The following is a 22,712-nucleotide window of genomic DNA, read 5'->3' on the forward strand; positions in this document are numbered from 1 at the left end:
ACCGACGGGGGCTGCTACGGGTGCCGCGAGGGGCCGAGCGCGCATCCTCCGTCTCATTTGGCCGCGAGGTGCGGCTGCGACTCGTGCAGTAGAGCTGCATGTCCTGAGCGTCGTTTCCTCGGACCCGTGCTTTCTCCTTTCCTCCCGCTTCCTAAAGGAGTCCGCATCCCTTCGTCGCACGCCAGGGAGTAGGTAACTGGGCGCGGGCCACTCACGTGCAGGGGTTCCTGGCGGGGAGACGGGGGGAGCACACCTGGAGCAGGCGGACAGCCGCGCGCTCGTACCGGGCTGCGGACCCGGTTTGCGTCCGCGAGGCGCGGAAAGAGGCGAGGTGGGAGGAGGGGGGCAAGTTCAGAGGCAAACCAGGGACTAGGGTGGAAGAACTGGGCTCCTAGGAGTCCGGAAAACTGCCAACATCACAGTGTGATGTTAGTGTGAGTGCCGCGGTGGAGGCATCTGCAAAGGGAGTCACGGCCCCCGCTTGGCTCGGGGGGAAGGCTATGAACGAGAGGGAAAGAGCCCCGTCTCTGCGATCCCGGGAGTCAGACTTTGGACGGTGTCAATCAGTCAGTCAGTTCAGTCGCTCAGCCGTGTCCGACTCTTTGCGACCCCATGAATCGCAGCACGCCAGGCCTCCCTGTCCATCACCAACTCCCGGAGTTCACTCAGACTCACGTCCATCGAGTCCGTGATGCCATCCAGCCATCTCATCCTCGGTCGTCCCCTTCTCCTCCTGCCCCCAATCCCTCCCAGCATCAGAGTCTTTTCCAGTGAGTCAACTCTTCGCATGAGGTGGCCAAAGTACTAGAGTTTCAGCTTCAGCGTCATTCTTTCCAAAGAAATCCCACGGTTGATCTCCTTCAGAATGGACTGGTTGGATCTCCTTGCAGTCCAAGTTGTAAGAGGAGGTAAATTTGGAGGACAGAGGAAAGGAGGGGTGAGGTGAGGTGAGGTGTCGCTTTTGAGCGTCAAGTTCATTTATTCCATCCTCTTAAACGTAGCAGCTTGCAAAAACACAGCCCTATTGTATCCGTACCCAAACCGTGCTGGATTCATAAGACCATAAGGAATACTAGTCGAATTTGTAATAACATTCTTTTTTCCTCCTCTTCCTCCCCTATTACCTTATTGTCTGTGTTCTTTTCCTTCTGCAAGAAAGTATCAGAAGGCGACCAAAATGTAGAGTACTTTAAAAAGTTTAACGAGGTGCTGAGAAACACCTTTTAAACCTAACCTTACTTCTTACGGGCTTCCTTGGTGACTCAGACGGTAAAGAACCTGCCTGCCAATGCGTAAGACTCGGGTTGGATCCCTGGATGGGGAAGATCACCTGAAGAAGGTAATGGCAACCCTCTCCAGTATTCTTGCCTGAAGAATTCTGTGGACAGAGGAGGCTGGCAGGCTACAGTCCATGGAATCACAAAGAGTCAGGCGCGACTGGGCAACTTTCACCTTCACCTTGCTTCTTAGAGTTGCCTACCTTGTGCCTGTCCCCAGGCACCTTTGCCTAAGGGCACACATTTTGGATATCTGCTTAAAATAGCACTTGCTTACTGACCCACCTTTGTTGTTCAGTTGCAAAGTAGGCAAAGTGATGGGGGGAGGGTTATTGACTTAATTCCAAATGAAATAATGAAAAAACATTTCCTTCTCTGAATCCATAACGTGGCTCGTATTGTAGGTTAGTATTTCCAACTGCCTGCTGGTTTTCTCCACTTGAATATCTTACCAGCATCTCAAACTCAGTGTGTCCAAATTTGAACTTGCGCCACCCCTTTCTCCCAGTTTCCTCTAAGATCCTCTCCTTCTTAGAATTAGCTTTGGCATCCCCAGAAACTGTTTTAAGAAAAGCAAAAAGTCTCATCTGCAAGGAATTAATCTGTTTGCTCACTGTTGCTCCACTGTAGTCCAAACCTGTGTTCTCTCTTTTCTGGGTTATTACAAGAGGTCCTTCACTGGTCTTATGCCATATGACTATAACCAATTAACTTTCCGAAGAGTAAGTACAGTCAGTTCACTCTTGCTTAACCAGAACTAAATGTAATGATTTTAAATCACCTGATAAATGATCAAAAATCGTCAAGTAGTATAATTTCAGTAAAATGTTAGTTCCTTTCCTGCCCATCCAACCCCTACACCTACTGAAAAACGAAAGAATACTTTGAGTGGCTTTCCTTTATGGTCAAAATAACTACAGGAAGTTTTCTTCATGTAAGGATAATCGTTGTCAGCAAAGAACTCACTTAAAGCAAACCCATCTGAGGTAGATACCAAAATTTTACGATAGATGGTACAAAAGAAGTACTGATCAAAATGTTATTTTCAGGGACTTCGCTGGTGGTTCAGTGGTTAAGACTCCACAGCAGAGCGCACAAGTCAGATCCCTGATTGCCCTGCAATGCAGCGCCACCCCCCTCCCCAATATATATATATACACATACATACATAGAAAAGTACTGATGGTCCCTTGGATGGCAAGATCAACCCTGAATATTCATTGGAAGGACTGATGCTGAAGTTTCAATACTTTGGCCACCTGATGCGAAGCGCTGACTCATTAGAAGAGACCCTGATGCTAGGAAAGATTGAAGGCCAAGGGAGAAGAGGACGGCAAAGGATAAGATGGTTAGATAGCATCACTGACTCAAAGGTTATGAATCTGAGCAAACTCCAGGAGATGGTGAAGGACGGGGAAGCCGTCCTTGTGCTGCAGTCCATGAGGTCACAGAGAATCAGGTACGACTTAGTGACCTACAACAACATATATATAATCCTTTAAAAAGCTAAGAATTTTGAAGTTTTATAATTATAACCAAGAATATTAAATGTAACTACATTAATGATGTTTTGTTCATTATAAATCAAGTGGTTTTTCTGTAATTATTCTGAAAGAACTTAGAATGGAATCTTACTTAGAATGGTATCTTAGATATATCTATCAACACAAAGTAATTTTTTGCAAAAATTGATCTCCGACTTAATTTCTTTCAAGCTGCCTTATTGATTTCTTTATCTATAAAACTGCCTGATTGAGTATAGGTGGTATTTACAATATTCAGCTATTAGCTAGGGGAGATTAACCAGTGTGTGATTTCTTGCTCTGATTTTTGTTTCACTTTGCAACCTCAGCAAATTGCAGGGACTTGGGTATGGTAATAATTGAATGATGAGGAGCCTAGGTGCATACTCTACAGTCTGGCTTCTGAGAATCTCAGTTTGACTTCTTGAATCTTACTCTTGCTGAACTTGGTAATCCACCTGTTGTGAAAAGGTGGTCATTTCTCTCTCTCCCGACCCCAAGAGGAACATGCACAGCAGCAGGAGTTTGTGATGTGCCAGTTAGGGTTGTTGAGTGCTTTGTTTGTCAGCAAATGTGGGGAAAAGGGTGGGTGTCCAGCCAAAGCCCTTGGAAATGTGTTTATAAATGTTAACATCATCCCTTACACAAGGGATTGTTTTTGGCTTTCTTTTGGGAGGAAGTAGGGAGGGAAAGGTTGAGAGCCACAGAGCTTGCTGTAAATTTTCAACCCTTCTCCCAGTCAGTATCTTTTTGTTCATTTGGATCCCTCCTCTCAGAGTGCTTTCCCAGCCCTCTTAGTCTCTAGATCATAGCTTAGTACCAAGCTGCCTTTTAACAGTCACCTTTTTTAAAAGTCTTTACTATTTCCCCTGCCTCCCGAGTGGATGTGACTTGTGCCTCCTTTAAAACAGCCTGGCATGACATTGTCTTTCTGGCAGGCATTTGCCTTTATGGCTGTTTGTGTGCTCAAGTGTAGTGTCCCCTGGGGGCAGGAATCGTGGTCACTTTGTACTTGGAATACACTTGAACTTTTGAACTGTCCAGGTTCACAGAGCTAGTTTGACACTGCTGCCCACCACTGTACAGGAATTCTAAGAATCCTGTGACATTTTCCCTCAGTTTTTGTGCCCTGGAAAAATCATACATCTGGCACATCATAGACCATCACCTCTTTAACCAGAGTAGGTGAAAACATATTATGTGAATTAGAACACTCAACATTAGGTGTACTGTGTGCCTACTCGCTCAGCTGTATACCCCACTCCTTGCAACCCCATGGACTGTAGCCCGCCAGGCTCCTCTGTCCATGGTACAAGGAAGTTTTTGTGTTATTTTATGTATAATATACACCTACGGGCAAAATGTAGATGACCTTCAGTTCTAGCTAATGAAGTGGATACAATTTGAATTAAACTTTTAAATCTCGAAATAGCATGGAGTCCCTTAGGAAAGCTCTCTGGCTGTGTGAGAGAGCCTGAGGTGCAACCAAGCATAGAACGCTGACTGGTTTCTGCAAATCTGTTTGTGGTGACCAGCCCCACACTGCACCATTCAGCTTCTGGCCCTGATTGAAATGGTGCTGAGAGTAATACTCTTTTTGTTTCAATAATATTTTTGAGGTGGTTTCATAATCATGGACATTTTGGGAATCGAGCACTATAGAGTATTTTTCTGAAACCACTCTTAAATCCCCCCCCCCTTTTTTTTTAACACAGTCAATAGATTGCCACAGATAGCTGTTTCCCCTTGGGGCTGATTGCATTCCAGGTAATTACCCAGCCCTATTACCCACTTTTTTTCTTTCTTTTTTTGTAATTTATGTCAGGAGTTTGTTTTTTGTTTTTCTAGACCTCTCACATTCTAGCTTAAACATTTAAAAATAAAATCCGTTTGAAACAACTGCTTCTAGCTTTTTTTCTAGCATTTGCCAATCAAGGGTCGATTTTTGATTGCTGCTGGGACTATTTTGTGTCTGAATCTAGCTAACTTGGTTAGATGAGTAGTGGATGAGAATAGGGCTTTTTTAGTTTTTCAGCTCATCAACAGTCTTTGCAGATCTGAGGGCAGCTGTAAAGAGAAACATAAGGGGCCTCAGCAGATAACGCAAATACCTTGAAGTTCCCTGTAAATCTGAAGGAACTAGATGATGTCTTTTGCCCCTAAAGATACTCACGTGGGGGTCAGGGGAGGACCTCTGTGCTTTTCTAAATTATGTGTTACTGACCATTTTGTCTGCTGGGGATCCAGATTGAGAATCTTTTCATAGAGAAAATTAGTTTGTCTGGCTCTTCCTGTCTGCCCTTCTGGTGGTGCTTGTACCTCTGAGGACTACAGTTCTCTACTTTTAAGAAGCTTGGGTCAGAGTCACTTTAAAAGGAGGTAAATGTTTTGACTTAATCCAAATGTTTTGTACCATTCAAGACAGACTTTGTTGTGCACTGAATGGAGTTGCTTGGTTGCCTGAGAGTCACTTTCTCTTAAGTGTCAGAACTAAAAGGGGGAGAAGTTTTCCTTCTCTGACATATATGTTATAAATAGAAGGGAATGGAAATCGAGAAGATAAAAATCTTGGTGGATAAAGTTCTCTCCTTGGGGTGTGGAGCACTCAGGTGCAGACAAGTAGTAACTAACTTGTGGTACGTTTTCCTCCAAGGCAGCCTGCCACTTTAATTGTCTATAATAATGTGAACTGTTTGTCTGATCTAAATCAATGCCAGTTAAAAGTTCACTTAATAATTACCATCTGGGTTACTTTTAAAGGAACAGCTGCCTGTTTTCTTTTGTTGTATTCATAGAATTAACATGTGGGACGGTCTCTAAATATCTCAACATGCATGTAGCTTACTACTTTGTTACTGAGACAGGATCAGTTCAGGAAGTCCAACAGCTAAGTATTATTTCCTGAAAGAGAGAACAGAGAAAACAGAGAGGAGATTATCGTGAAGTACTCAGCTCAGGAAGCACAGAATGGGGAGGCTCCTGGTGGTCTGGTGGTTAAGGCTCCATGCCCCAGTGCAGGTGGCCCGGGTTCCATCCCTGGTTACGGAACTAGATCCCACATGCCGCAACCAAGGCCCAGCAAAGTCAAGTAAATGACTATTTAAAAATAAAAGGAAGCACAGAATGAAGTTTCCAGGTTGAAAGGACCCACTGGAATCCTCTACAAGTGACATCAGCATCATTGGACATCAACAACCGTGGGTTCCAGAGGAGGAACACGGGGTCACATCGAAGGGGATCCAGGATCAGTGACTCCAGATTTCTCAGCAGCCTAGCTTGCTTCTCAGAAGCAAGACACTGAGCAGGGTCTCCAAAAATGATTTTCAGCCTGTAATTGTATCTGCAGCCAGGTTATCAATCAACTTTGGGGGTAGAAAAAAGATTTCCAGACATTCAGAATACAGGAATTGAGGGGATGCGCAAGAGAGACAACAGAAGTCGTGGCCCACAGCCACCGGGACGGGGCTCTCTGCTAACAGATTGTGCTTCTGGTTAACTCCTTTTGTGCAGCTGTGACTTTGATGCAGGTGGAAACTTTGGATGGGCCACTGAACTATGCAGTTTTCAATTAAAATGGTATATACATTTAACACAGAGATAAATGGGAAAGAGAAGCAGCCAGCCCATGTTATACAAAGTCTCACTGTAAAGGGTTGATAAGGGATGGCAGTTGAGGGGCGGGCATGGGGCATGACAAACAGTCTTTGTTTTGTTTCTCCTTGGAAAGTGTCTTCTGAAGACCTCAGGCACGGCAGGCCGTGGGCTGGTCTCACTGGGCCGCTTCCTGTTCTTTCCTGGCTGTTCCCGAGGCCTTGCATTTCCTGTCCCGTCTCCACCTCGGGGCAGCTGGCAGCTCTCCCCCACCTTCAGCAGAGGAACGCAGCTTTGATGACCCCGGTTTTTCCCCCATTTAAGTAAATACTTTGACCAGTGACCTGTGGACAAATGTGTAATTCAGAAAAACTAATGTAGCCTAAACCAGTTTCATTCTCTTATAGCGCGAAGTTCTTGCCTGTGGACTGTAAAGATCAACTAGTTTGAAAATGGAACAAGAAACAGCAGGTTCTTCTCGAAATACCGAACAGTCTATTATCTCAGAGGAGGTATACGTTGTCTTTTTACTTCCCTTCCCCTTTGCCACATAAAGCTGAGTTATAAAAACTTTGCAGTTTCAACTGATTGTTTTTAATTCTTCAAGGTAGTTTTTAAACATATTTCCTGCTCCTTTTAAGGACTCAGGAACACTTCACTCTTGTGTGGTAGCAGTGGTGTCTCTTCATTATATGTATTAGTGAAATTGAGGCTGTTTTTAAAGTGGGTTTCAACTGTTGATTTTTAAAACTCTCAATTTTTACTTATCTTTTTAAATTTAGTTTTTATTGAAGTATAGTTGATTTATAGTGTTGGGTGAATTTCTGCTATATGGCAGAGTGATTCAGTTAAATATATATATGTACACACACATCTTTTTCATATTTTTTCATATGGTTTATCCCAGGATGTTGAATATAATTACCTGTGCTGTACAGTAGGACCTTGTTGATTGAGTTTTCATTGAAAGCTTCCCTGGATAGAAGAATAAATCATAGATGAATTTTAAGGCTTAGACATTTTGTCCTAAATATCACATAGGTTAGCTATTTGTGGCCTCAATATGCATGCTTAAGGACAAGAAAAACCCAAGTTGTTAGTTGTGGTCTAAATTCCACAACTAACGTATAGAATATGTCTTGCATGTTATCCAATTTACCTTTTAAAAAGTCTCTTCCTGCAAGAACCATTGCAGAGGACAAACTTTAAATCCTTCATCTTTGAAACTTTGAGCTTGACACCTTTCTGGAATTCTTTTTGATTTAAAAGTATTTCTGTGTTGTCTGTGAACAGATCTGCTAAATAATTATTAGGTTGCTGCTGGCGACAAGTGAACGATAGAAGACAAGTGAACGATAGAATACTTAGAAAAAGGCTTTATGTCCACAGGGAACCTTTGCACTCACTCAGTGTGGTCTGTAGGTGAGGCAGCCCTGGCCGCCTAACCTCCTCGGCGTCTCAGTGGAATGCTGCTGGGTGCCCTTCCGGCTGGCTGGTAAACCCCTGTCACTATAGGGGATGGGCTCGTTGGCCACGGTGTCCCTGGAGTTGGCTTGCTGTGTAGTCATTGGCAGTCAGATGCCACTGAGTTTCACACCCTGAAACACACCTGTGTGACTGGCCGCAGGTTGGAGGAGAGAAGGTTGGGAGCATCCCAGAAAACCCCTTCCTCCTCAGACCTGCCCCCACCCCAGAATTCATGAGTTCTCTTTCCAGTTCTCAGTCCTACCTCCAGAATTCCACAGAACAGCAGGTCCACCATTGGAAAAACAGCTTTTACTACTTTGAACTGAAAACTTGGACACAGATTTTGAGGGGGGAAATATCATCATTGAGAGCCACAAAAAATTTGAAAGGATAAAAAAATTAAAAACAGCTCGGTTTAAAAGTTTCCCAACTTACTGTATGATTTCCTTTTAGTTAATTTCAGAAGGAAAATGGGTCAAACTTGAAAAAACAACTTACAGAGATCCTACTGGTAAAACAAGGTAAACTAATTTTTTTCTTTTTGTAAAATGCTTAGGCTTTGGGCTCTTGGGGTCTCTATTATTTAGTATTTGGCATAAACGTTGATCTTTTCCTCACTGTAAGCTCTGTCTTAAAGAATCTAGTTGAGCTGTTTTAATACCATTCTCAAGTAGATTAGGGTGAACCTAAAACTTTTGGGCCAAGCCTAATTTCAGCTGATAAAGCAGCAGAATAATAACAGTATAGGTTATTTCCTTGTCTTAAACCAGTTTTTTCATTTCTGAATTAGAATGTAAGAGAAAACACTGCTGGGTTTGGGATAAAATGTGCAGGCTTATACTTGTTCACGGAAAGGTAAGTTGAGGGGGAAAGTTTTATAAAGCAAATACCAATTGCCATAAAGAAATGTGGGAGTGGAGAGGGAGTTGCTGGAGTCTGGCCCCTGTAGTGTCTTGATACTGTGCTAAGAAAATTATTTGCAGTCAGATCTGTGCATGAAAAAATTTCCATCGCAATTATTTTAAAGGACAAATTGAACATCTTAAAAATAACATCTAAACATCTTAAAAAGAGAAAAATGATTATTATAGTGTATTTACTTGGTTAAAAACTGTACAGCCATCTCCAAAGCAGATCATGAAGACAACCTGGTAGTATGAGAAAAGTTCATAAGCTGATAAGAAAATAGGAAATTGGATATATGCTTTTTTTAATGCTTTTTAAACTCTGCCAAATAATGTGTAAGAAAAGGTTAGAAAGAAAACTGTAGCAAAATATTAAAGGCAGCTATGTGACTGGTCTTTTTTCCAACTTTCCTTTTCAGCATTTTTTTTAATATCTATCGAGAAAAATGTGTTAAAATAAACATTTACTTAGTGAAATAGAAAAAGGAGAATGAGAAAGTATGAAAACTTTGCTTAATTTAGTATCCAGGTTATATGATATAAATTCATTAATATAAAAACTGTTTTCTAAGTGATCAAATAAAAATACAGAATTTCTTCATAAGGTAATAATACATCTCTCATCAGTGTTTGCCGGGGTCCAGCCCCAGTGGATCCAGGGTAATTCGAAGTGGGCACGGAGTCGGCGAGGAGAGATTTATTTATTTAGAGATATAAAGAGAGATTAGGGAAGAATAGTGTAGTGAGAGAGAGGTGAGAAAATAGAGGAGAAAAGAGGCTGTATTCCTTGGTTTACACAGGAGACCAATAAAGCTCCGAGACAAGGGGCTTACACCGTCTACATAGGCCACCGGCGCCCGCTTGAATAGCAGAGGGTGCCCTGCCCTGGGCTCCCTCTCGCTTGGGTCTTAGAAGCCAGGGCAAATAAGTAGACACGGAGAGCCTCTGTGTTCCAGACGGGAATTAAGCCTGAAAAGGGAGAAAAGAACGACATGGGGGAGCCAAGCATTGGTGCCAGACCCACAACTTTATTTTCAAAAGCAGCTTATATACCCCAAATTGTACATAAAGAAATAATGGAATATGCACAGTTATGCAGGGGCAGCAGTCCTGACCTTTATTGAGACCGGGCTTTCTTTTTGCATACCTTCCCGTATACAAAAGGTCTCAGGTGGTTTTACATCATCTTCTGGCCAGGGGGCCTGTTAACATTTTTATGGCTCTTTTCCTAGATAAATGTCTTATCAACCAGAAAACTCATTTTCCCTTGAAGTGTTTTTTCTTTACTCTGCATCACCCTCAAAGTACTAAATAAAGTTACATTCCTGTAGAGCAAAGGTGCAGTGGGTTATAACAAAGAAAGTACTTAAAGATCTAATGTTGCTAATGCCAGGGCTACTACCTGTTTTTTTCTACATACCAACTATATCTACAAATAAAAGATACAAAAACTTGGCAGCAAGTATTGGCTCAACAATGAAACCCTTAATCAGTTCTATTTTAATGATTTTGACTCCTCGGAAGCCCCTACATTCCTAGGATGTTTTAAGCTTCCTGTGCCTCTCGCAGTCAGCAGGCCGCAAATAATCACATGTGCAAGCTGTAAGAGTCCGGACAAACCTGTCAGGCAGGCTAGAAAGCCATCAGAGGGGTTTTTGGATTGAAACAGTCTTATGCCCAGGAGATTTATTATCTAAAAGCTCTAAATTAACTTTTTCCAGAAAAAGGTGGTGGGGGGACAGGCCCCCTCTAATGTTAGAAGAGTAGGTGGAAAGCATAACACAGTAAAGCAGGCAGACTCTGGTTTGGGGGGTAGATGCTTGAGAAAATCCAGGGGGACCCCTGAGGCCTGATCCCACCTTTGCATTTGTCAGGCCCCTTTCCTCATGACCTTTGCCACGGGAGCGATTCCCCATACTGGCTCCCAGCAAGTGTTAAAGTACGTGGACTTGCTGGTGGTTTTCATAACTTTTAACTATATGTACTAAAGTAGCAAAGAATAGTAACAAGGTCCAGTGTTGGAGAGCTGTGGGGAACATTAAGATGTCCATAGCACGGTCCAGCCCAAGGTGAGAAAGCTGATCGCAGCTCGCCCCATCCACAGAGCAGTGAGCCGGCTGTGCAGGACTAGGCCAGAGACGCCACGAGGTCCAGGCCTCAGTGACATGACAGGTGCATTTACACTTGTGAAAACGCAGCCAGAGCTCAGAGCCCAGCCTACCTGGATCAGCTTGGTTCTCTTTCTTGTTGAGTTAAGCTTATGGCACAAAATAGAGCCCTTGACACTGGCCAGTGTGAAGGGTACTTGTTGATCGTCACCCCCCCAGCTCTGCACCTGCTCCCCATCCTCACTTCATCAGGGATGTGCTTCGGAATCACGTGGGACCTGTTTCCAGGTACTCACAATTTGGTCTCAACCTCTGGAGACTGTCCTCCAGCAGGGGGTGTGGGCTCTGGGGTCTCCAAAACTCCACACCATGAGCCTACTGACACCACATTTCTCCCATCCTTTCATGCACAGGGCTCCCTGTGGCCTCCAGAAGCTCTCATGTGAGACATTAACATCTCATACCTGATTGTCAGGCTTCAGAGTGCTTAAAGCCGACTATGATCTATACATTTATAAAATACTGCATGTACAAAATAAAACTGCAGCTAGAGAATTCTTTGTCCCACTCTTTGATGGACGAGGGTATGGAATTGATCTGGGGAGAGATGTTGATTTTATGCCTCTTTATCGGCATTCAAGACAGAGCTGAGCTCACTCTGGTGTCCTGCCTACCTCTTGGAGTTGGTTGCCTAGAGGGAAGAAAATGAAACAGGCTTTCCTATAACAAATATTAAAAACAGTAACTCAACTGGAGGGCTTCCCAGGTGCTCTGGTAAAGAATCTGCCTGCCAGTGCAGGAGACGTGGGTTCGATTCCAGGGTCAAGAAGATCCCCCAGAGAAGGAAACAGCAATCGACTCCAGTGTTCTTGCCTGGAGAATCCCATGGACAGAGGAGCCTAGCAGGCTATAGTCCATGGGGTCGCAGAAGAGTCGGATACAACCTAGCGACCAAATAACAAGTCAACCAGAATCAGAATTCTAAAGCTACCAGAGACTGTTAAGACAACGTACTCTCAGTTCCCTGGCTTTACAGGTGAGAAAACAGTCACCAAGAGGTCGCGACTGTGGGGTCACCCAATGACCAAGTGGAGACACGGAGTTTCTAATTAGGTGGACAGCTCTCCTCTCCGAGTCCCTCTGAGATGACTGGAGCTCTCAGGGACATTCTTGTACTGCTGCTAAGTCGCTTCAGTCGTGTCCGACTCTGTGTGACCCCATAGACGGCAGCCCACCAGGCTCCCCCGTCCCTGGGATTCTCCAGGCAAGAACAATGGAGTGGGTTGCCATTGCCTTCTCCAGTGCATGAAAGCAAAAAGTGAAAGTGAAGTTGCTTAGTCATGTCCGACTCTTTGCAACCCCATGGACTGCAGCCTACCAAGCTCCTCTGTCCATGGGATTTTCCAGGCAAGAGCACTGGAGTGGGGTGCCATCACCTTCTCTGCTCTTATTCTAGGATTTCTAATAAATACATATCTATTTTGTGGCTCCGTACTGCTCATTTACCTCATCTTAACCACTATAATGACGCTCCTCTCTCTGCTTCCCTTGTTCCTAGTGTTTGGGATGGGACCTTCAGTGCTTCTCCCTGCTATCTCCTTCAGTCTTTAGGACTAGCCCTAAGAGACCGAGAGAGGACTGGGCCAACAGGTGTTCTGTCTCTTGCGACCTGTATTGCTGACTGATCAGAATGGCTTGTTGGTTGGCTTCCTGCTACTAACAGGAATGTTGGCAGCTGTGAGTTGGTGGTCCTGCTGATTGTCACACGTTCATTTTGACATATTTGCCATGTAGAACTTGGGTGCAATACTAAAAGATCTAGTTTACAGGAAGTTTTTTTTTTTTTTTAAACTGGATTAAATATCTGACATTTTTTCATAGAAATGTGGCAAGGTCTGCGCCTTAAGGACAACCGGATAAAAGGTATGAGGGTTACTCTGAGGAGCAGCTCTTATACTCACTCTCACTGTAGGGAGACCAACATCAGGTGTGGACGCCTTTCTCCCCCTGGGCCTACTCAGAGGTCTTCCTTCTTTTAAATCCAGAATTGTTTGCTTCCTTACCCCCATCTCTAACTGCTGCTTTTCTCTATTGAAGGCTTGAGAGTGAGGAAGAAATTCCCCAGCCCCCTTTAAACAGCAGGATTGTGCCAGTAACGGGGTTGTCAGTACCAGGTCCCCTGAGACAAATAGCTGGTCGGGAACAAGGCCCTACGAGGGGACCAGGGACCCCTCACCCCACCTGTTCTTCTGGGGAACGTTTTCCTCTTAGATGGTATCTCACAGATGCAAAGCAGAGCACTTACCTAAGAGGACTAATTCCTCAGTTAGTAAATAGTAAACTTCTTAAATTGAGTGTTCAGGGTCACTGGTGTTAAAATCTCCCCTGTACATAACTGTCTCAGTGGTTCGCATGACGCAGAGTGTCCTTTGGAATTTGCACAGGGGCGGGATTGGCCCTGACTGCTTCGTGGCCTTCAAAGCTTGATCACCAGCTGTGCTGCTCACCACAGATCCGTGATCCAAACTGAAGCGTTTCAAGTAAATGACTTGGGAGCTGATTGGAAAGGCAGCTCAAGTGACGAGCAGGCTGTCCATTCAGAGGCAGAGGGTTAGTTGTGGTCAGCAGTGGATTTCCTTGGTAATTTTTGAAGCTGTGGGAAAGCACAGTTGGCTCTGTTTTCAACACCGCTCTTTACTGCGTGGTGTTCTTGGCCATTATCCTCAGCACGTGTGCATGCTCCGAACTTGTAAGGTGCGGTTCCACACACAAGACCTAAGAACAGTCTCCTCTTCAGCACTAATGCTTTTGACTTTTCTTCTCTGCCCGAACAGAACGTGGGAGACCGTGAAGCGGACAACCAGGAAAGGCCAGTCGGCTGATGGTATGAGTGCAGACCTGTTAGAACTTTCCCCAGAGCAAGTCCCTACACATGAGTGTGGGCGCTGCGGGTAGGATGGTTTCTTACTATAACCGTGACTTCAGAGCAGGGTTGTCTTCACATATGATCTTTCATCCTTAACTCTGGTGTTCTGTTTGCAACTCTGTATAACTAAATCGAGCTTTCTTTATAAGTAACTTCTGGTTCCTGTTACATAGGCTCAGAACAGTGTTTCTGAAGGGAAGATGTAATCCTGCTCAGAGCCAAGCATAAGTCAGTGTAAGTTGAAACCACACACTGTGGCTAGATGTGTTACGACTTCTAGAAATCCCCTTGTCTTCTGGACAGAGCATCTAGGTGAGAGCCTTTAGTTTGGAAATCTTACTTGGCACTGCTGTGTGCTTTATAGTAGTGACCACTTGCTTTGAGGAAATGAGGCAATGAGTTAGGGAAAGGCTATTCTTTCAGTCCACCTTCCCTTCCAGGCATGAATGCTTTGGCTACGAATATCCCAGAAATAGTCCTGAAAACCACCTCTGGTCTAGGGGAAGTTGGGCAATAGGTCTTTCTCATTTTTCCCTTTTATTTTTCCACTTTGTTCTGTGTTCTGGTTTTCCTAGAAGCAGACAGAGTAGCTGCTGCAGCTGCTGTGTTTTCATGCTGGGAAAGTAAGAGGAGCCGAATGATCCTCCCGAGCGGTTGTGTTTTCCAGAATCCAGGGGCCTTTGGGTTTGGTTTGGTGTGAAGGCCAAATAACTTGGGAGAAAAGGCCTTTTATCCTAAAACAATAAAGCTCAGTGTAGCTGGCATATACCATGAACAATGGAACTTACTCTCTTTATTGCTTAAAGGAAATCTAAGAGCACAGATGAACATAACTTCAGTGGCCGCCTGGCTGCAGCTGGGTGAGAAATGGTCTCCACAGAGGTTCATAGAGACTGAAATTTTGTCTTGGACCCTGGGCTAAATGTTTACTTCTAGTTGTGATTTTATTTTAAAGAAATCGTGACAATAAAAATCTTTTATAAAATAAAGTTTTATTTTATAAAAAAGAAAATTAAACAACATGGAAGTGTCATTCTTTTTTCCTTGTTTTTCTTAATAACTTCCAAAGTTAACTGCCAGCATTATAGCTTAAATTAACTTCCTATTACTAGCAGCAAATACAAGAAAGACTTTAGCTGCAGTGTTTCTTAAAAGGTGGGTTTTCAGTTAGACTGCTCTAAACAGAAGTCACTGGTGTTGCTGACCTTCCACTGGGGTTTCCCTGGTTTTATTTCCTGCTGGCAGGTGTGGCAATCATCCCTGTGTTGCAGAGAACCCTTCACTACGAATGCATCATTCTGGTGAAGCAGTTCCGACCCCCAATGGGGGGCTACTGCCTTGAATTCCCCGCAGGTGAGTAACAACACGGTGGAGAATCGCCCCTGGGGGACAGTGGGACTAAGCCCAGGCAGAGCCTGAGGACAGTGGTGTTTAAATATTTAACAGCTTTTCATCTGTCCATGTGGTTTCAAGTAAAACAAAACCACTCATGCACTGACGTGCCTCCAGGCCACACCCCAGTGATCTGCAAATCCATGGAGGTGTCACAGCTCACTTTTCCAGGCCACCTGCCCTCCTCTTAGCAACATGCTTTCTCATTCTTTATAGCCTCTTTTGAGTCATTGCTTTTCCTTAATTTGTCAAAAGTATTTCATTTTCCATCACCCGCAATCTACCTCTGGCAAATTTACGCAGTGACTACGCCCAGCTCTTTAAAAACTGAATGGAAAAGATACCGTGATCCTCCCATATCTAAGCAGGCCTAGGAAATTGTCTTAATTTCACCTCGAGTATTTTTTCAGTTGTTACAGAATGTATCTAAAATTGAATGCAGTACATATTCTAGGGCTTCATTGGGTTGTTTCCGTCTGAAGAGATGAGGTCTCGTTTCTTGTTAGTGGTTTAAGTTCTATATTTGCAGTGCATCTCATAATAACACATTAAGTAACAGGTTTATTTTCTTTCTCATTTCCTTGCCATTTCACTGAAGAAATAACTTTAAAAGTAATTGAGGGACTTTCCCTGGTGGCCCACTGGTTAAGAATCCACCTGCCGGTGCAGGGGACAGGGGTTTAAGCCCTGGTCCAGGAAGATCCCACGTGCTGTGGAGCAGCTAAGCCCATGCACCAGCTCTTCTGAAGTCTGCACTCTAGAGCCTGGGAGCTGGCCGCAGGAGAAGCCACTGCAGTGAGAAGCCCTTGCAGCACAGCCAGAGTAGCCCCCAGTTGCTGCAAGTAGAGAAAGCCCACGTGCTGCAGTGAAGACCCAGTGCAGCCAAAAATAGAACAAATACGCCATTTTAGTTTAAAAAAGAAAAAAAGGAATTGACTAACCCATGTTCACTTGTTCTTGGCATTTTTAGAATTCCTTTCAGAAAAAAGGGCTTGCTATGCTGCTGTTGTCCTCACAGTGAACTAGTGGTACCTGCATCTTCCCGCACGCCAGCCCCTGGCCTTTGCTTCCCTCCTTTCCCATCTTCTCCTGCCCGGGAGACATTTACAACTGGTGATTCCCTACAGGGCCTCCACGTAGCTCTGAGGGAGGAAAGCAAGACGGGTAACACTGTCCCCATCCCTGCACTGTGGTCACGTGACTCGTCCAGAACCCCTGCTGGCCGCACCTAGCTGAATCCACCAGCGCAGGAGGTCATGCTGTACCGCAGCGCTGATACTGAGGTGCTCACAGAGGCATCTAGCGCTAAACACGAGAAGCAGAACTTCCTAAATCTGCCCAGAGTATTCTTCTGCCTTTAGTTTTTCTATAGTGGATCAGAACCTGAGGCAGTTTTATCTGCACGCCCACTTTTCCCAGACCTCTTGGTTCTTGGCACGTAGCTCAGCAGCAGGGGGTTCCCTGTCCCGCCTCTCACGTGCCTGGGACTTGCAGGTCTCATCGATGACAACGAAAGCCCGGAAGCAGCTGCTCTTCGAGAGCTCGAGGAAGAAACTGGCTACAAGGGCGATATTGCTGAATGCTCTCCAGGTTTGTGCTACTGCCACAAAACCAGCCAAATGGTCGATTGTTCTGGGTGTGAAAGGATTGATTCTTTGGCTGTTCTTTATGTTGGGAATTCAGATGGTTTCTAATTCCCTGAAGACAGCCTAGATGAAGGCTAGTCATCTGTAAGTGAATTGCTTCCCCCTCCCCACCATGAGAGCACAGCTGAAAAAAAAATGACCGGAAATTGGAGAAAAATTAGGGTGCCTTTCAGGGTTTCCACATTCTAAGCTTTATTACTTGTCTCACCCACATGCCACACTTGTTAGTGAGGGACTTTCTTGATGTGAAAGGATTTTATCTCTAACTCCTCAGACTTATCAAACTTCCCTCAGGAACTCGGGGGATAAATGACTACTGATTACACATGTGCTTTGCAGCCTGACAGCAGCGTGTGTACTAAGCAAATAGGAGAAACTAGTTCTCTTATGTGACTTCCATGTCAACGATGAGTCACAAGCTGACTCTTCCTCCAGAGACAGTTCAGTGATGAATGACATCTCACTAGAGTCCGGAAAGGTGACCCGCTGCCTCTCTCCCCAGCTGTGTGCATGGATCCAGGCTTGTCAAACTGTACCGCACACATCGTGACCGTCACTATCAACGGAGATGACGCTGAAAATGTAAGGCCTAAGCCAAAGCCAGGTACGTGTGGACTGGCTGCATCGAGAGTGGTTGCACTGCACTGATATCTTAACATACTGCCAGTTTGACTTTTATTAACAGAATAATGGTCTTTTCACAGATGCTTCGTCGGCACACTTGGCTATTTTTCTAATCTTGTATATTTAACACTTTTCTCACAGCACATCCTTGATTTTTATGCTTTATATAAAATGTTAAATTATGTATTTCATGTTTTCTGTATGGTGTTTATTCCCACTTAAATAGTAAACAATGAAAATTTTCAGAATCACTCTGATCTCTGTCTCCCATCTATACTGTAAGAATGGGAGGAATGCTATGGCACAGCACCATATTACCTATGCCTTATTGAGTTCCATGTTTAGTGATGCTTTGGGGAAATTCTTTGCCCCATGTTTCTCAGCAGGCTTGGATTCAGAGGCCATAATGCCTGTCATTTCCACGTGCTGTCCCGGCCCCGTGGAAGGTGGTGATGATACAGACTGCACCATACTTCATGTGTTAGAGTGGAGGTCTTCCACTTCCCGGCCCTTTCAGTTCCTCACTGTTGCCAGGTTCCCATTGCAGCTAATTCGAAGTGCTCAATTTTCAAACCAGTAGATGTAACATGCTGAGGAAGAGTTTGGCAGTTCCTCAGAGAGTTACGCATGGAATTAAGTCTGTGACCCAGCAATTCCACCCCTAGGTGAATCCCCGGAAGAATCACAAGCAGGGGCTCCAATAGATACGTGATTCAGCATCACTCACAATACCCCAAAGGTGGAAACAACCCAAGTGTCCATTAACAGAGGGGTAAACCAAACGTGGCCCATTCTAACAGTGGAATATTATTCAGCCAGAAAGCAGTGAAGCAGGCTGATACATGAAGCTTGAAAGCATTGTGCTCAGTGAAATTAAGCTGGACACAGGAGGGCAAATATTGTGTGATCCCACTGATAGGAGATACCTGTATATTATGATACCTACCTATTTCATAGAGACAAGGTGGAATCAAGGTCACTAAGGAGTGGGGGATGGGGAATTCTTATTCAGTGGGCACCACCTTTCTTTACTGGATGATGAAAATGTTCTCATGATTGCACAGCAATGTGAATGTGTTCAATGCCACTGAATTGGTACCTTCAAAAATGGTCAAATTGGTAAGTTTTATGTTATATATGTTTTAACAGTTTAAAAATACATATACAAATGTGTATATATATCTCACAGAATATGCTTTAAACTTGGCTATTAAAACATTTGATTTGGAGAAGAATAACTTGTACTGTTGGGATTTCTTTTCCTTTAACCATGTTTATAAATGGAATTAGTAGAGACCAAGGTTTCTGTTAAATGCTTGTAGCCTTGTCATGTCTTGCACAAAAGCCATGCAGTGTTTGACCACTCTGGGCCTTGCTGAAATGTCCTCTACTGTGTGTTTTCAGGAGATGGAGGTACGTCGTCTCACCCCGGGGGCTGACCTTGTGCGCCGCATGTTGCAGCGGGAGTGGCTGAGGCATCGTGAGTTGCTCGGGTGGGCTCACCTGGTGTCTGGCTCTGTTTTCACTTGTACTTTGTTTGTTTAGAATTTGTGGAAGTAATTTCCTTACCAAAGAATGACCTGCTGAATAGACTTGAGGGTAAGCACTCTTGATTATCACCTGACTTTCTCTGTTTTTCCCACCCCTAACCCCTACAAAGGAGAAGGTGATGGCACCCCACTCCAGTACTTTTGCCTGGGAAATCCCATGGACGGAGGAGCCTGGTGGGCTGCAGTCCATGGGGTCGCAAAGAGTCAGACACCACTGAGCGACTTCACTTTCACTTTCATGCATTGGAGAAGGAAATGGCAACCCACTCCAGTGTTCTTGCCTGGAGAATCCCAGGGACAGGGGAGCCTGGTGGGCTGCCGTCTATGGGGTCGCACAGAGTCGGACACGACTGAAGCGACTGAGCAGCAACCCCAACAAATGGAGTGCTAAACATAATTGTTTCCTTGCTCTTCCTCATGAAATACCTAGAGGCTGTTATAAAACTGCAGGTGACCTGTGAGGTCTCCTTTCCGGGTGGCAGAGCATTTGAAAATAACAAAACATCCCACGTCAAGTCAGAGTCATGGCCACCGGCACGGGCAGCACAGCTCTGAGGCCCACAGGTCAGACTGGGTTGAGGCTCAGCTGACTGTGTATTACTTACAACCTGGAACAAGTCCCTTTGCTTTTCTCATTAAATGGGAACAGTAAGACAGCCCCTGCCTCTGAGAAGCCAGGAGTAAAACTAAACGGGATAATGTTGCCACACAGATGCTGGAAGGTTATGGTCTATTATGCTTTCTTTTTTTATATTAGAATAATAAACCTTAAAAAATTCCTTCCTCTTCTTTCCAGCTAACTTCCCTTCCAGCCTTGTGGGGGGCAGAATGTTGAGGAGGGTGGAGAGGAATCTGTAGATATAGAAGTGGGCGGGGCAAAGAAAGCCCCTTTACTAGCCAGCTTTACTAGCATCACAATATAGTAATCATTATTTATTCATATTCAGCAAGTTACTTTTGGGAAGTGGGCAAGAAGGCCTTTGGAGCCCAGTTTGCTATGAGGATAGTTTTCAGCGTTCCCCCACCCCCAGCTGGCACAGATGAGCAGGACGGAACCATGTCTTGGAGGGTCAGACGGTCTCTGAGCTTGTTGCTGAGCAAGTGGCTGGGGAACAAGGGGCAGACTGCCATCTGAGTAAAACAGAAGTCCTCACGAAAGCCCCTTGAGGTCTGATTCTGAGACCTCACTCCAGTCCCTCTGAATACACAGCTTCACCTCCACGTGGAACACGTGTGTCCCTGACAGTGGAGAGAAAGCGTGAGTCGTCATCGCTGGGTGGTTTAGAGCAGCAGAACCCTGCAGTGAGCCATCCACGAGGTGATGGATGGATCTGTAAACTTAAAAGCGTCGCTGTTTCCACATTAAAATCATCACCTGGCTTATGTGCTCTTCTGTCTTTTTTCTTGTTCCAATTCTTCCTTGTTCTTGTCTCATGCTGGAGACATAATCCTGCTATTACATGCTGTGTTCTTCCGCTAGAGTAAGATCCCTGAAGGCAGGAAGTGTCTCGTTCATCACCATTACCACCAGGACCCAGCACAGGAACGGCACACAGTGGCTGCTCAGTGAACGCTGGCTGCCTGGTAAGGGGTATTATCCGTTTTCGACTTGGTTATCTGACTTATGCTCTTCACCTCCTCTAGCTCTGATAGCTGAAGAACATCTGACGGTGGACGCCAGAGTCTATTCCTACGCTCTGGCATTGAAACACGCAAACACGAAGCCGTTTGAGGTGCCCTTCCTGAAGTTTTAAGGCCGAAGGACAGTAGCCGTCCTTTTGTAAACAGGACACCAGGCCTCCTTCACTGAGACTTCATAATCAGCTTAGTTGTAATGGAGATTTGAAATTAGCTTTTTCTTAAAATAAAACAACACAGAATGCATGTGGTGGTATGGAATTGTAATTACAGGTAAGCTGTAGCCATCATTTAAATGCTAGACTCCAGCTCATACTAACAGAGAACACAAAATGCTGGTATGTTAAATCCAGCTTTAAAAAAAAAAAACCTCAGGTATTGCTTTTCTAATCTAATCCAGGAGATACATAGGAAATAGCCCTGAGGGACTTTCCCCATGGCCCAGTGGTTAAGCCTCTACGTTTCCACTGCAGAGGGCCCAGGTTCAATCCCTGGCCAGGAAATGAAAGTCCCACATACTGCTGGATGCAGCCAAAAAGAAAAAAAATAGAAAAAAAAAAAAAAAAAAGGAAATAGCCCTGAATATCCAAATTAGGTCATTTCTTCCCAGTCCCTACTAAAAACTATGGATGCAAATAACCATATAAGGTGTCAGTTTTTTGTTTTTTTTTTAAGCCACATCTGTATAGGGACTTTCTTGGCCTCTCCTGACTAAATTATCTACTATATGGAATTCATCTGCATAGCAGAGGAGATAGGAATAACATTTTTGATAAGATGTTTCCACTTGGACGTCTGTAAGAGCCACCTACCTGCTGGCGGTTGACCAGCTCTTATATAGTGAAAAATGGTCGATTCATTAATGAAAATACAGGGCCCTGCTCTCAAGCATGTGTGTATACTTTAGAATCTCATTTCTTATCCTCACCTCAAAAAGTACTTAGTTTCTAAAAACCATATCCCTAGGATCCCTAGATTTACATGATTGGGGGCATTGTCTTGGTGGCTCAGATGCTAAAGAGTCTGCCTGCAATGCAGGAGACCCAGGTTCAATCCCTGGGTTGGGAAAATCCCCTGGGGAAGGAAATGGCAACCCACCCCAGTCTTGTTGCCTGGAGAATCCCATGGACAGGGGAGCCTGGTGGGCTAGTCCACGGGGCTGCAAAGACTGGGACACGACTGAGTGACTTTCTTTCACTTGGTGCTGACCCATGTGTGTAGCCAGCATGGTTAGCAAGTATGTATGCTCTTTAAAGGAAAATACCGGGGATTGTTTCTGGCTTGCATCCCGCCCCCCAACACCCTCAAGGTCCACCAGTGTCACTGGCCATCTTCTTGCCTCTCGAGCTTGGCTCCAGGGTGGCCTCCCGTTGGCTCCAGCATTACTGCCTGCTAGGTGCACAATTCTCTGTGTGGTTCTCATTGGCTACCCCTGAATCTTTTTTCCAGCCCTGGACCCAGAAGTCAGCCAGGCCCCTCATAACCATATAAAATCAGGGGACTAATGACAAAAATGCCAGAATATAGTTTGTCTACGGGTTCACTGTCTAACCTAGAGGTATTTTTATGAGCAAAAATAGATGTTTATATTGTACGTCCTAAAGAATGGCAAGAATTGTGGAACCAGTGAACTTTATGTATCGTCTCCTCTCTGTTTGAATACTGTGAAGATTCAGGCCCACCTAGTTGCTCTAATGGTAGCCTTCCCCCACTGCCTTTAAAAAAAAGTCCTTATTTTTAATCATGGGCATCATGATTCTCCAGAGACTGTAGTCCTTTCCCTTGAGGACTCAAGGCTCTTGTCGTTACTCCTTCAAAATCAGGAGGCGCTGAGGGATACAGAAAATACGCAGGCCCAAGCACAGACCCGTCTCCAACTCCACAGGCCAACTCTTCCAAGACCACTCCCATGGCACTGATAAAGCTGCTCTAAAATGCTGGTGCAGGGGAGAGGCTTGTAACCCACCTGTCCCTTGCACCTTTTCCTTTTCCTAAGGGCACAGTTTAGAAGTGATAGCACTAATGCAGTTTATGTTCTCCATATCAAAGGCGATGCTTTGGAAAT

General features: G+C 44.7%; 1 protein-coding gene across 3 annotated transcripts; it reads left to right on the plus strand.

The window, feature by feature from the left end:
- The first annotated feature begins 18 nt into the window (after positions 1-18).
- Positions 19-20,893, plus strand: NUDT5 (nudix hydrolase 5). 3 transcript variants are annotated; one of them, XM_040248476.1, is made up of 10 exons: positions 19-188; positions 6,799-6,903; positions 8,312-8,379; positions 13,706-13,755; positions 15,043-15,150; positions 16,684-16,779; positions 17,338-17,439; positions 18,864-18,872; positions 19,005-19,058; positions 20,654-20,893. In XM_040248476.1, the coding sequence occupies exons 2-10, from the start codon at positions 6,844-6,846 to the stop codon at positions 20,761-20,763; spliced, it is 657 nt and encodes a 218-aa protein (XP_040104410.1). In that variant the 5' UTR covers positions 19-188; positions 6,799-6,843; the 3' UTR covers positions 20,764-20,893. The 3 variants fall into 3 exon arrangements, 2 of the variants coding, with proteins under 2 accessions (XP_040104410.1, XP_040104411.1); XM_040248477.1 differs by lacking the exon at positions 20,654-20,893 and adding an exon at positions 20,490-20,647; XR_005722505.1 differs by having other exon boundaries at positions 21-192; positions 17,338-19,058.
- Positions 20,894-22,712: the final 1,819 nt, after the last annotated feature.

The sequence above is a fragment of the Oryx dammah genome, unplaced genomic scaffold (assembly GCF_014754425.2).
Source record: "Oryx dammah isolate SB20612 unplaced genomic scaffold, SCBI_Odam_1.1 HiC_scaffold_10, whole genome shotgun sequence".
Classification (NCBI taxonomy): Eukaryota; Metazoa; Chordata; class Mammalia; order Artiodactyla; family Bovidae; genus Oryx; species Oryx dammah.

Coding starts and splice junctions, on each gene's coding strand:
- NUDT5 (XM_040248476.1), top strand. CDS start 6,844: ATGGAACAAGAAACAGCAGGTTCTTCTCGAAATACCGAACAGTCTATT. Junction 13,756..15,042: donor GAAAGGCCAGTCGGCTGATG/GTATGAGTGCAG, acceptor TCCTGCTGGCAG/GTGTGGCAATCATCCCTGTG. Junction 15,151..16,683: donor CTGCCTTGAATTCCCCGCAG/GTGAGTAACAAC, acceptor TGGGACTTGCAG/GTCTCATCGATGACAACGAA.